General features: G+C 51.0%; 1 protein-coding gene across 1 annotated transcript; it reads left to right on the top strand.

Moving 5' to 3' along the window:
• Positions 1–6,297: 6,297 nt before the first annotated feature.
• On the top strand, positions 6,298–10,491 carry LOC108490116 (60S ribosomal protein L39-like). Its single transcript, XM_029557847.1, has one exon. The coding sequence runs from the start codon at positions 8,616–8,618 to the stop codon at positions 8,802–8,804; it is 189 nt and encodes a 62-aa protein (XP_029413707.1). The 5' UTR covers positions 6,298–8,615; the 3' UTR covers positions 8,805–10,491.
• Positions 10,492–14,305: the final 3,814 nt, after the last annotated feature.

Raw genomic sequence — 14,305 nt, 5'->3', positions numbered from 1 at the left:
GCTATAGAAGTGACAGTTGGAGGAAGTGTTTTTGCTCCAGCCAGGGAAAAGGCAGCAGTTTCAGAGCTAGAACTGCACTCCCGGAGTGGGGAGAGAACACGATGTGAAGTGCCTGGAGATGCTGGTGTGTAGCTTGTGTGCCGGAGTCCATAAACAGTCTCAGCTCTTAGCTACCTCTGAAGCCTGCTGCTCCTGTTTGTCTGGGAAGCCAGATGACATGCATGGCCCTCTTACCTCATGTGTCTGCATCAAGATGCCCCTTTCGGGCTGGAGACAGAGCTCAGTTGGTAGAGTGCTTGCATAGCATGTACAAGGCCGTGGGCTTGATCAAGCATGGCCTAGGATGCGGGTGGTGGTGCATGCCTGTTAATCCGTGTTCAAGAAGTAGAGGCCAGTAAATCAGAAGTTCAAAATCATCCTTAGCTACTGCAAGTTTGAGACTAGCCTGGGCTCCATGAGACCCTGACTCAAAACAAAACAATTCAACAACAAAAAAAGATGTCTCTCTCACAAAGACACCAGCTATATTAGATTTAAGACTTCCCAAATGAGGAGCTGGAGAGCTGACTCAGAGGTTAACAGCACTGGCTGCTCTTGCAGAGTTGAACCCATGTTCAAATTCCAGTACCCACATGTGGCTAACAACCATTCGTAACTCCAGTTCCAGGGGATCTGATGCCCTCTTCTGACCTCTGTGCACATTGCACAACATGGGTGCACTTACAAACATTTAGGCAATACACTCATACACATGAAATAAAAATAAATAAAATATTTAAAAAGGCTTACTAAATGACCTCAGGATAACTTGATCATCTTGTATGAAAATTGTATTTTTTTTTTTTTTTGGGTCTTTTTGAGACAGGGTCTCCCTGTAGCCCCAGCTGACCTGGACCTCGCTATGTAGACCAGGCTGGCCTTGAACTCACAGAGATCTGCCTGCCTCTGCCTCCCAAGTGCTGGGATTAAAAGCATGCACCACCATGCCCGGCTGAGAATTGTATTTTAAATCAGGTCACATGCACAGGTTCTGGGGTTAAGATGTCTACATATTTTGGGGGGAGACAATTCAACCCAAAGCAGTCGCAGATCACAGAATTCTCTCTACATAGAAAGTGACTTCTCAGGATTTGTAGGATGGTTCATGGATCAGGCTAAGCTTCTAAGAACAATCACCAGGGCCTTGTCAGCACCGACCTAGGTACTGGGCCAGCTGGTCCCGAGACACCACCACTAACCCCAGAAATACATCACCTGGTTTGCCAGGACCAAACACAGCAGAAAAATTGTTCTGGTACCAGCCTCCTGCCACAAAGCAGGCCAGACAGACGCCCCTTGTAACAACAGGAGGCTGTGATGCTGCATCCTCACTGTGTCAGCTCATCTGAATTTGGAATTGCTTAGGAGACACGGCTCTGGACAAGTCTATGAAAGTCTTTCCAAAGAGGTTTAACTGAGGAAGACCTGCCCTGAATGTAGGCGGCGCCATCCCATGAGCCGGATTCCATGAGAAAGTGAGGCGTGACCCAGCAGTCACCTCTCTGCTTCCAGATTGAGGGAGCAATGTGACCAACTGCCTCATGCTCCTGCAGCCACAGCTAAAACTGCATTTGCTGCTATTCCGCCCCCTCCCTGATGGACGCCTACATGCCCCCAAGCTGCGAGCCAAACAGACTCTCTTTCCTTTAAGTTACTTTTGTCAGGTGTTTTGTTATAACAATCAGAGACGAATGCTGGGAAAGATTAGAGGCCACCTCTCCGGACAGTGCAGAATTATGACTCAGTTCTGGACGGTGAGACACAAGTCCAAGTGTTACAGTAGCAAAAAAAAAAAGGCCCTTACATGAGCACTGGTCAAGAGAGTAAGAATCTTGGCCTGGGTGGAGCCTTCTCTTCCCAGTTTTTCCTGGTCAATCACGTGGTCACAGGACCTCCCCAGGGAAGGCAGGCTCATGTAAATCATGCTAAGGTTAGATACCTAACGGGTATGAGTGTATGGGTATGGGTTAGCCAGATCTTAAGCTTTTCCTGGTGGGAATCCCCACCCCCTAGAGCCATGCTTATGAACCGAGCCACAGACACATAGCCCTCTGTAAGTCTCCCTACTTTTCTGGAGACTTTTTCTTTAAAACTCCCTACCATGTGGCTACTAGCTGAGAGTCACAACTTATATGCTCTGTGAACTTTAAATTAAATAAAACTGTCCTCAAGCTTCCATTTGAGTCCATTTCTAAATTCCTTTATAAATGCGACTAATAACCCTGAAAGGGGACCCCGCTTTCTCCATATGAAAAACACACTGGGATTTTGTCTCCATGATAAAAGAGACAGAATCTCCTCACTAGCTGTCTTAGTTTGTTTCTTCATTGCTGTGACGAAACACTCTGACCAGTACCAACTTGGGGAGGAAAGGGTTTATTTGTCTTACATCTCCCAGGTCGCAGTTCATCAGGGAGCCCAAGGTAGGAACTCAGGGCAGGAACCTGGAAGCAGGAGCTGGAGCACAGACCATGGAGGAACGCTGCTTACAGGCTTGCTTCCTTGGCCCCTGCTCAGCCTGCTTTCTTATGCAACACAGGCCCACCTGCCCAGGGGTGGCACCACCCACAATGGGCTGGGCCCTCCCACATCACTCATCAAGAAGATGCCCTTCAGACATGGCCACAGGCCAGTCCAATAGAGGCAATTCCCCAACTAAGGCTCCCTCAACCCAGGTGTGTCAAGTTGACACTAAAGCTATCCAGCACACTAGCCTTTCCCTCTCTAGGTTGAATATGAGGTATCTGGAGCTGTGGCAACTGTCTTGTGGTCACAAAGGAAAAGCCATGGACTTGCAAAGGTGGGAAGAGGATGTGAACAAATGTCTGCTCACCTCAGACAGGGCACCAACCACAGACCAATGAAATAACTCCACTCACATCCAGGTTGGCGACCCGATTCATTTTTTTCTGTATTACAAGTTCATGGGCATAGGCCAGGCGTGGTGGCCTTGTAGTTCCAGCACTTGGGAGGCAGAGGCAGGCGGATCTCTATAAATTCAAGGCCAGTCTGGTGTACACAGTGAGTTCCAGACCGGCTGGGGCTACAGAGAGGCCCTGTTTCAAAAGACCAAAAAACAAACAAACAAACAAAACAAGATGATGGGCATTCAGAGGCAGCTGAATAACCTAAGCCCACCCCAGCATGGGCGAGCACAAACCTTCCCACCCCAGCATGGGCGAGCACAAACCTTCCCACCCCAGCATGGGCGAGCACAAACCTTCCCACCCCAGCATGGGCGAGCACAAACCTTCCCACCCCAGCATGGGCGAGCACAAACATTCCCACCCCAGCATGGGCGAGCACAAACATTCCCACCCCAGCATGGTTGAGAACTCACAAACCTTCCTCCCTGGAGCTTCCTGTCCAACTTGTAACTCCACCAAGAGTCTTCTCTTCCCCAGCCATTGCTTGGTGCTCATCGAACCTGGGGGCAGGGGCTTACGAGTCTTATGAGTTTTCTTCCTTCCTATGTGTGTGGGTAATGTCTCAATTCAGAGGAAACAGCGACATAATGTGCTGGCTGGGCTGTTGTGGTCTCACCAGGCATGCCTGTCCTCAAACAGAGATTCAACTACCTCTGCTTCCCAAGTGCTGGGATTAAAGGTATGCACTACCATACTGGACACTAATTTTCTTCTTTTTAAAAGTATTTTATTTATTGTTTTTATTTTATGTGCATGAGTGTATTGCCTGCATGCATGTAAGTACATCTGTGTTGTGCAATGCCTGTGGAGATCAGAAGAGGGCTTCGGATCCCCTGGAACTGGAGTTATGGATGGTTGTTAGCCACCATGTGGGTGCTGGGAACCAAATTGTGGTCCTCTGAAAGAGCATCTAGTGCTGTTAACCACTGAGCCATCCCTCTAGCCCCTCTTGTGATGTTCTTTATGAAACTCCTGGTACACAAAATCTTTCTTCTTCCCATCCCCTAGTAGCTGGTGCTTGGTCATCGGGAGTCTCCATAGCCAATTACATGATGCTGCCTACAACTCTGAATGTTAAAGAAATAACACAAAAGCATGTAGGGTCATTTAGTGATTTTTCAAGGCAACTATTGAAGTCAAGAATTAAATAATAGCTGGGCATGGTGGCACACACCTTTAATCCCAGCACTCAGGAGGCAGAGGCAGGCAGATCTCTGTGAGTTCAAGGCCAGCCTGGTCTGCATAGTGAGTTCCAGGACAGCTGGGGTTACAGGGAAACCCTGTCTCAAAAAGACTAAAAAAACAAACAAACAAACAAAAAAACACGTGGAAACCAGGAATGCAGCAGTCAGGGTTCCTCGGTTTACACCAGAATGAGCTCTGAACAGGGCTGTAAAGGGGTGCAGCTTTCCTCCCAGACCTCAGGTGCTTGGGCCTTTGGAGATGAGTTCTGACTTCTTCCTACAATTTTTTCCCCACCCTGGAGAGAAAGCCACACCCATCTGAACTCCCTGCCCACAGCCTGCAGCATCATGGTGAGGGTCCGGCTTGGCAGCCAACAGCCATCATCAACAATGCCTTCCCCAGAGGTGAGCCCAACCAGGCTGAGAGCAGGGATCCTGTCTATAGACCTGGGGCAGCTATGGGCAATGTTGAGGGCCAGGCTGAGAGCATCCCAACATCCTTCAAATGAGAGCTGAGCAAGGAGGATGTAAGGTAGACCTTACTTATCTGTAGTGTTGAGGGCTCCAGAGATGGTATGAGGCCTCATAAGACATATACAGATCAGAGCCATCAGTATGTGGGCTTTCTGTTGTGAGTAGGGGGAGGGGAGAATTTATGTTAAAGATTCTACAAGGCTGACTAGAACTTCCATGATTGTGGAGAGTTGGAATGTTGCAGATTCAGAGCTGAATCATCTTGGATTATCTTTGGGTCCCCTAATAGCCAGACATTGCTCAACTCCGTGTCACCTAACATCCTTGTGACTATCAGGTAAATCCTTTTGGAATGTATTAACAGACAATACCAGCTTCCATTAACCCAAAAGCTAAGAATGTTATCAGATAGTCTCTGAGGCCTTTAGTAGATATTTTCCCCCACTTGGCTGTGCTGTAACCTACCTACCTAATATTTACACCAATATATTTGAAGAATGCCTTGGTTTTATGACCTTTTGTTTTGTGAGCTGGATGCTTTAGTTGTTGACTTGACACACCTGGGTAGAGGGAGCCTCAGTTGGGGAATTGCCTCCATTGGACTGGCCTATGCTCATATCTATGAAGTATTTTCATGATTGTTGAGTGATGTGGGAGGGCCCAGCCCACTGTGGGCAGTGATCTTGTGTTATGTAAGAAAGCAAGCTGAGCTGGGTGTGGTGGTGCACGCTTGTAGTCCCAGCACTTGGGAGGCAGAGGCAGGTGGATCTCTGTGAGTTCAATGCCAGCCTGGTCTACATAGTGAGTTCCAGGACAGCTGGGGCTTCAGGGAGACCCTGTCTCAAAAAGACCAAAAAAAAAAAAAAAAAAAAGCAGGTTGAGCAGGGGCCAGGGGAGCAAGCCAGTGAGCAGAGTTCCTCCATGGCCTGTGCTCCAGCTCCTGCTTCCAGGTTCCTGCCTGAGTCCCTACCTTGGGCTCCCTCAGTGATGAACTGTGACCCGGGAGATGTGAGCCAAATAAAAACCCTTTCCTCCCCAGTTGGTACTGGTCAGAGTGTTTTGTCACAGCAGCTGAAAGCAAATTAGAACATTCTGTAACAATGGCTCCAAAATGAACGGTCTCATTCCTTTCGAGGTGAGAGCTATGTTGTTCTTGTTTAGGTGGGTGGGTGTGTGTGCGCGCGCGCGCACACGCAGGCCAAAAAGGGTGCTGGATTCCCTGGAGTTAAGAGTTACAGGCAGCTGTGACCTGTCAGGCATGGGTGCTGGGGCCTGAACTCAGTTCTTTGGAGGAGTACCAATGGTCATATCCACTGAGCCATCTCCAGCCCCAGGGCTCTGGAGGTGCCTTCCGCCTCCACTTTCACTAGGCAGAACCGGCCTAGTACTGAGCCTGGGGTTCTGCCTCAGTGTCTCCAAATGCGGAGGCAGACGGTGAAGGGTTCAAAGGCCACGTAACGGAGCGTCAGCACCGGGGATGTTCTGCGAATACCGCGGTCCGCGTAGATGCCCGCGTGGGAGGGAGAGCTGGGTAATCACGTGACCAGCGGAGCACTGACTCAGGCGGACACGAAGGAACCTTAGCTCTCCCGGCTCCGGCTTCTGCACGGTGCAGCTAGGGTAGCACTCCCAGAGGCCACGTGCCGGGGGGTGGGGTGGAGGAGTGCGCATGCGCGGGGCTCCGCGGTAACAGTCAGGGGCGCAGCTTCCTGGTGTCTCCTGCGGTGAGTGGTGTTGGGCGGGCTCTGTTCAGGGGAGCAGCGGGTTGGAAGACGCTGTGCAGCTGTAGGCCTGCCTCACTCCTCAACCTTCCGGAGCTGCGGGAGAGGAGGACGCAGGTCGGCTGTAGGGCTGGGAGTCGCGGGGTGATTGGAGATGTCCCGGCCCCCAGCTCCCCAAACCTCCAAGTCCTAAGGTCCCTATCCCCCAGCGTCCTAAGGACCTTGCCCCCCAGCTCTCTAGACCTCCCAGTCCTAAGCACCCTAGTTCCTCAGACTTTACAGCCTTAAGCCCCCAGTTCCCCAGATCTCCCAGTCCTAAGGCCCCAAACCTCCCAGCTCCCCAAACCTCGCAGCCCTAAGGCCCCTGGCCCCCAGCTCCCCTAGACCTCTCAGCCCTAAGGGTCCCTGTCCCCTGGCTCCCCAGACCTCTCAGCCCTAAGGGTCCCTGTCCCCTGGCTCCCCAGACCTCTCAGCCCTAAGGTCCCTGGCCCCCACCTCCCCAGACCTACCAACCCCTAAGGCCCCAGTTTCCTAGACCCTTAAGCCCCCTGGCCCCCAGCTCCCCAGACTTGAAAATTCCAAATCCCCCCAAGTTCTCTGTTCCCCAGTTCCCCAGGCCTGCAGCTTCCAAGCTCCAAGATAGGCTGTAGAGAGTGTTGGGGGGGGGGCTTCTTCCCTCCCTCACAAGGATAAGAAAATGCAAAGGAATTGGGAAGAGGCTTTCTGCCTGCTCTAGATGTCTGGGAGGTCCATTTAGGAGGCCCCAGGAAGGAAGAGGTGGACCTTGTCACAAGGGGACCGATGACTGTCCCTAAGGAACAGTCAGAATACACCAGAAGAGAGCAAGGTCTGAAGCCCAGGAATACCCATTCTCGTGTGAACCCTGGATAGAATGAAGGAGCCAAGAAAAGCCTGAGGAGGAGCAGCTGGTGGTGGAAAGAAAACCAAGAGGCTGGGGAGGAGGGAGGGGGAGGAGGGAGTGGAGGGCTCCTTTGGAGTGCAGCTCACAACCGCCTCTGCTTCACTGGGTAACCCAGTGGGTGCTGCTGGTTCTGTCGAGGGCCTGGTAGAGCTTTGGAAGAAGCTCTCTGGAGTGGATCAGAGCACTTTCCTCTGTGAGCCAGATACTCAGATGTCAGAGGTCACCTGGAAAGCAGACATTAACCTAACCAAGAAAATGAGAATCTAAAGGGAATGAGCGGGGGCCAGTGGGACTGGGAGGAAAATCTGTTACTGGTTCCAGAAGATAGCCTAGCTGCCAGAAGGTGCTGAGGTGGGAGAGGACCCAGCACCTCCACACATGGATTTGCACAGGATTGCCCCTTGAGGTGTGTGTGCTGATAAGGGCTGTTGACCCTCTGAGTGGTGCCATACCTAGAGCTACACCTTCACAGAAGCCGATCAGAAGGACTATCAGTGAAGCAATCCTTTAACAACTCAGTAGGAGCCAGGCATGGTGGCACATGCCTTTAATGCCAGCACTCAGGAGGCAGAGGTAGGAGGATCACTGAATTTAAGGCAGTTTGGGACAGTCTGTTTAGCGAGTTCCACGCCAGCTGGGGCTACATAGTGAGACCCTGTCTAAAGAAAAAAGCCTCAATAGGAAAGTGGTCCAAAGTGAGCAGACTTGATCCAGACAGAATACAAATGACCATGAACTTAGAAGAGATGATCTCATAATGAGAAAAACCCCATGGCAGTGTACTGATTTGGAAAATTCCTGAGGTTGGTCAGCATAGGCTGCAGGGAGGCAGAGAGAGAACTCCTGAGCAGGCATGTTGCCACCCTTTGAGGGAGGAGAGGGGTCTTCCCTGTGGTCCAGGAGTTCAGTCTGGGAGTTGTTGCCTGCTGTGTATACTGCTCAGTGTTGGTCAAGGCCGTTTGCTGCAGCTGCTTTCAGAAGACGAAGCAGCCCAGGTGCCCATCCCTGGGAGAGTTGGTAAGTATGCGGTGTGTAAGTATGCGGTGTGAGCCGACCATAAAGCAGTACAGGTGAGAAATGGAGACTGGGGAGGTAGCTGGTAGCTTGCCTTGTGTGAGTGCCTGAGTTCAGTCACAACCTATGTTTTTAAAAAGTGGGTGCACACATGGCAGCTAACTGTAATTTCAGTCCCAGGGGATCCAACAGCCTCTTCTGACCTCCGAGGGCACTGCACGACATGGGTGCACTTTCCTACATGCAGGCAATACATGCATACACATAAAATAAAAAATAAAATATTTTTAAAAAGTGGGTGCAGATGGATCTAAATGTGATCTAAATCTATTGTATGAAATTCACACGCTTGTCTGGGCGTCTCATCAAGTCTTCTCACAAGACTTTCAGAATCAAGCGATTCCTGGCTGAGAGACAAAAGCAAAATCATCCTATTCCCCAGTGGATTCAGACAAAAGCCAGTAACAAAACCAGGTGCAGCTCCAAGAGAAGACACTGGAAGAGAACCAAGCTGGGTCTGTGAGGATTCACATACCAAGGCACGACTGCTGTTTAAGCTGAATCATGGCCATCATCAGGCCTACCAAACGGAGCTGAAAGGTTTTATCCTGGAGATTTGGTCAAATCAGGAATCTGACTTGCTTTTTTTAAATCTGCTTTGTATGAGTGAATTGATTGGTTCAATAATAAATATGTAGAACCTTCAAAAAAAAAACACAAGGTACACAATTGGTCAGTCACGAGAGAAATCTTGCTGGCAATAGGAGAAAAATGGAGGTAGATACAGGTAAAGCACAAGTTTAAGCTTTAATGTACTTCAAAACGGTAAATGACGATTGGGTGCGTGATGCAGATGTTTAAAGGGCTGCCTCACATCCTTATCTTCCAGATGCCAAATCCTCTTGCCATAATGCGATCACATCTTTAATACCTGTCCAGAAACACTTTATACATGTCTAAATGCATATTTGTGAGCATGTACTTTCTCCCATTTTTACATCAAGGGAGGGCAGCATACAATCACATTCTGCACCTTGTAACTTCCACTTAGTATTTTTGGGATGCTTTCATGAGGCATTTTGGTTTTGATGGTACTATTGTGTTCCATTCAGTGGATATTTACATCTTCAATGTCTTGCCATATTGGACAGTGTCCTGACAAGTGTTCTTCTGCCAAAGGCACTTCGTTCCTCTGTACACTTATCCGAGGGACTGAGTCCTAGGACAGCTGGGGAACGCACTCCAATGATTATAGTGTGAATGGCCATGCTCAAATTGTCTCCCAAATTAGATGTGTCCGTTTCTACCCTACCAGGAACAGATGAGTGCTATTGCCCCAAAGCTTCACCAATAAAACATGGCACAAAGTTTGGGACTGTGTGTGCCCAAATTCATGACTCCTAGGCCCCAAGATAGTGGTGTTTGGAGATGGACTTTGTGGAGGAAATGAAGCCTGGATAGGTTCATGAGTGTGGGGCCCCTGTAATGGACTGGTGTCCTTGTGAGGAGACAGATCTCGTTTTCTGTGCCATGCTGCCCTCTGTAGACGGCCAGTGCTGGCTCCCTGATCTCGGGGTGGCTCTGCAGCAGATAGTAAGACACAAAGTGTTTTATCTTTTCTCTCCTTCAAAATGCTGTCTTTGTGTGTGTTCTATTTACGGAACGTCTAAAGCTGTGCCAAAGCTTTAAGTTCAGCGAGCGCTGCATGCCCACTGCTGACCTCAGCAACTCCCTTCCTGACACTCTCCACCACCCTGGGACCTGCAAGTTCTGTTTATACCCCACACCAAAATGTAAAATCTTCACACAGATTTTAGCCGATGATACACCCGTGTAACACGTTTCTGTCAGCCCAGGAGTCTTCCATAAATTCCAAGTGGAGGTTCACCTGCCCTCAGCACCTTTTGCCCCGTCTCCTTGCCTCCAACTTGCTCTGTCTGCATGTGGCCTGAGTCAGGCGCAGGTGTGCAGCTTGCAGGGTCTGGCTTCCCCGGCTGCAGAGGGATCTGTGCGCCCTCCTGTGTACCACTTCACTTTCCACGCCACCAGTGTCCTGCATTAGTACTCCCCTCTGAGCGTCCACCTGTGGCCATGAGGACACTTTCTAGCTTTGTGGCAGTAACGGCTGAAGGTACTGTGCATTATAGTGTGTTTTTTTTTTAACTTTTATGTATTCTTATGGTGTATTGCCTGCATGTAAGTGCACCCATTTCCTGCAGTACCTGCAGAGGTCAGAAGGTATTGAATTCCCTGGAACTGGAGTTACAGATGATTGTTAGATGCCATGTAGGGAATCGAACCCAGCCCCTCTGCAAGAGTAGTCAGTGCCCTTAACTGCTGAGCCGTCTCTCCAGCCCCCTTTTAGTGTCTTTTTGAGGGCAGACATTTCATTTCCCAAGCAACGCCCACTGATAGAATTGTTGGGTCAGATGACAGGTAGTGTATTTAACTTCATTAGAAATTGCCAATCCCAGTTGGGCATGGTGGCACACGCCTATAATCCAGCACTCAGGAAGCTGAGGTAGAATCATGAATCAAAGCCAGCCTGGACTGCATGGCAGACAGTGATAAGTGATGAGCCTTGAGGTGGCTGCATCTCGCTGCTGTTCGCCATTGTCATCTTTTCATTTCAGGTGTGGGGTGGTATCTCAGTACTAATCTGCATTTCCTGGTGGCTAGAGAGACTTCACACTTTTTTTCCACAGACTCTTTAGCCATTTGTGTAACTTGCCAGACCCAAGTCTGTCTGGGTCCGAGAGCCAGTGGGAAAGACATCAGGTTTATTCAAGGCTTGGCCCTTAAGAAAATGAAGGGGGGCTGTTGCCCTCAAAGATCCCGTTCTGGGGGACTCTGGAACACAAGCTGTGTGGCGGGACATTGGTGGGACGGCTGTGTGGCCAGCAGAGCCTTTCTTGTTCAGTGTGTGCATCTCTTTCACAGCCATTTGCGTGCAGGGTGTTGGGTGATGCACAGGATTAACGTTGAAACTGGGTGTCACACCCGATGCTGTCAGGTCACCAGACATTATGGCTTCTGTGACTCTCTGCAAGGTTATTTAGCAGTGAACACCTTAACACCTATGTGAAGCAGGAGCCACTGCCGAGGATGACTCCCAAAGGAGCCATCCAGGTCCACCAAATCAGGTCTGTGTCTACCGCCACTGGCCACACACACACACGACCACTGGCTGCAGTTTCTTTGACCAGGGCCAGCTCCTCAGCCCCTGCACACAGCCCTCACTTGTTCACCAGGGTTTTCTTTGACTCATTTTTCTGTCCTGTGTATTTTCCCTCTGGAATTTATCATTTACCCAGGGGCTGTTTCCACAAGCCTCCAGTGGTGCCAGCTCTCTGTGTGGACCAGTCTTACCTTTCCTTTATGATACTGAGTACGAATGTGGTGGAGCGCCTGCTGTGTGTCCTGGATACATTTGCCCCCTTCTGCATGAGATGCACCAAGAAGGGAATGTTGGGACTGCTCAGACCTTTGTTTTGGTCAAGTTTCTTGGCAGAGGGGAGGAGGGCATGAAGCTTGGAGGCAAGGTGGGGCAGGGGTGTGGTGGTACGCCGCATGACGAGGGAAAGAGGTAGGTGGCCAAAAGTGGTAGGGTCAACAGATTCACAGCTGTGACCAGGTACTGGTGTTGGGATTCAGGGATACCCACACCTTGACTTCCAAAGGAGGGACTGTGACTGGTGATGAATCCAGCAGCACATGGTGAATGGGAGACTGGGGTGGGGCTGGTACAAGGCGGGAGGTAGAGTGCTTTGAGACAGGCCATTTATTAAATGTGGGGGATACATAGGCCAGGAGCCCAGGTGGGAAGAGGAGAGGATGGGCAGTCCAGAGGGCATGCATCTTGAGAGCACATGGGCAGCTTCCCTACCTCCCTGGTCTGGCTGGAAGAAGTGGGTGGATGATGCAGGGAAAGAGCCTATAAGGGTATAAGATTAGCCCCAAGGTGCAGGGCCTACCCCTGTCACACACCCAAGCCATCTGCCCTGAAATGCAGGGCATGGTGAGACATGGTGGGATGGGCAGAAAGGTCAGACCTAGGGTCCCTTGGGAATAACAGCCCCCTCCCCTTCAGCCTGACTGCCTGTGGGCATGTCCAGCATTCTGTAGGGCAAAAATGGAAATGTTAGATCTTACAGGGGCTAGCACAGAGCTGGATGGAGCCAGGAGGGGATCTGGGTGTGGCTCCCAGGCCACATTCTCAGCCTCACACACTCATCTGAAAGTTTTCCCAGAAGTCAGGCTGCAGTTCTAACCCCCAGAATCGTATGCACCTGTATTTTCCTGTGTCCTCATAAGAGCATGTGAGGACACACGAAGGCTGTCTTCACAGGAAGAAAGGCCTCAGGGTCCAACCTGTTGTTGAACTGCAAGACATAAATGTCTGTTGTTCAGCAAGCTGACTGGGGCACTGTCACGGCAACCCAAGCCAGTGACTACAACCATCACAGGAACAGAATGATGGTCCACCTCCTCCTCCATAAGGCTGTCTCCTCCATAAGACATCTTGTTTGGGGAGGTCGGTCCCTGGACCCTCGGATCCAGATTTCTCTGAGGAGCCACTTATTACCCACACCTGGAGGTGGGTGGGTAGCCATGCCTCAATTTGGCCTGGTGTCTTGTGGCTACAGGGCCTCCAGACCACCTCTTCCTCTGTCCCAGAGGCTCTGGCAAGCAGCATTTTCTGCAACTGCCAGCCAGGTGCCTGCAACTACCCAGCCTTCCATGTCAGGCAGTGTTGCGGCCCTTGGACCCTCCGTTGTTGCCATAGTTCATCCCATCACCCATGTGACAGGTGCCCGGAGGAACTGGGGAGAAAGGAACAAAGCGGCTTTAGGAGGAGGTGGACTGCACCAGGCCATGCCCACTAGCAGATTCCCCACACTGCCATCAGTTCAGGTCCTAGGACACCCAACACTGGTGGCCTGGTGTGCCCCCAAAGGCCTTACTGCCAGTGTCCTGAGTCTGGGCCATTCTGACCTGCAGCTGCCCCTGACTACTCACTGGCTGTCCATGTGCACCCCACACAGGTAATCACCTTCATTCCATCTTACAAGTGAGAACACTGAAGTAGGAGGTGGCATGGAACCCGATGGGCCAGAACCAGGAGGTCCCCCATGCATGGAAGTCACCATGACTAACAGAGGCCTCTTTCCACAGCATGTTAGGAGTATCAGTGAGAAGCTGGGGGTATAGACATAGTTTCTGTATGGAAATGCCTTGAGTGGGAGAGTCAAGATGCAAGAAACAGAAAACACTGGAACTTGAGGGCAGAGGGACAAAACAAATACTGAAGCCCCACAGAGATGGCTGGAGGCCGCCCCTTCCTCTAGCTGCTTCTCCGCCTGCAGATAGTTATGACTTCTTCAGCTTGGAAGCTGGCCTGAAGTCAGGGAGGGATACCCCATAAAGGTGGTGCTGGTGATGGTGGTGGTGGTGATGGAGGTGGAGGTAGTGGTGGGGGTGATGGAGGTAGTGGTGGTGGTAATGGTGGTAGTGGTGGGGGTGATGGTGGTAGTGGTGAGGGTGATGGTGGTGGAGGTAGTGGAGGTAGTGGTAGGGGTGGAGGTGATGGTGGTAGTGGTGGGGGTGATGGTAGTGGTGAGGGTGATGGTGGTGGAGGTAGTGGTGGGGGTGATGGAGGTAGTGGTGGGGGTGATGGTGGTAGTGGTGGTGGTGATGGAGGTGGTGGTAGTGGTGGAGGTGATGGTGGTAGTGGTGATGGTGGTAGTGGTGGAGGTGATGGTGGTAGGGGTGGGGGTGATGGTGGTAGTGGTGGGGGTGATGGAGGTAGTGGTGGGGGGGATGGTGGTAGTGGTGGGGGTGATGGTAGTGGTGCGGGTGATGGTGGTGGAGGTAGTGGAGGTAGTGGTAGGGGTGGAGGTGATGGTGGTAGTGGTGGGGGTGATGGTAGTGGTGAGGGTGATGGTGGTGGAGGTAGTGGTGGGGGTGATGGAGGTAGTGGTGGGGGTGATGGTGGTAGTGGTGGTGGTGGTGGAGGGGGTGGTA

The sequence above is a fragment of the Nannospalax galili genome, unplaced genomic scaffold, assembly GCF_000622305.1.
Source record: "Nannospalax galili isolate Female #2095 unplaced genomic scaffold, S.galili_v1.0 scaffold68, whole genome shotgun sequence".
Classification (NCBI taxonomy): Eukaryota; Metazoa; Chordata; class Mammalia; order Rodentia; family Spalacidae; genus Nannospalax; species Nannospalax galili.
This window is presented reverse-complemented; position numbering and strand designations above follow the sequence as displayed.

Bases quoted from the DNA above. Each gene is read 5' to 3' on its own strand.
- LOC108490116 (XM_029557847.1), top strand. From the start codon at position 8,616: ATGAAATTCACACGCTTGTCTGGGCGTCTCATCAAGTCTTCTCACAAG.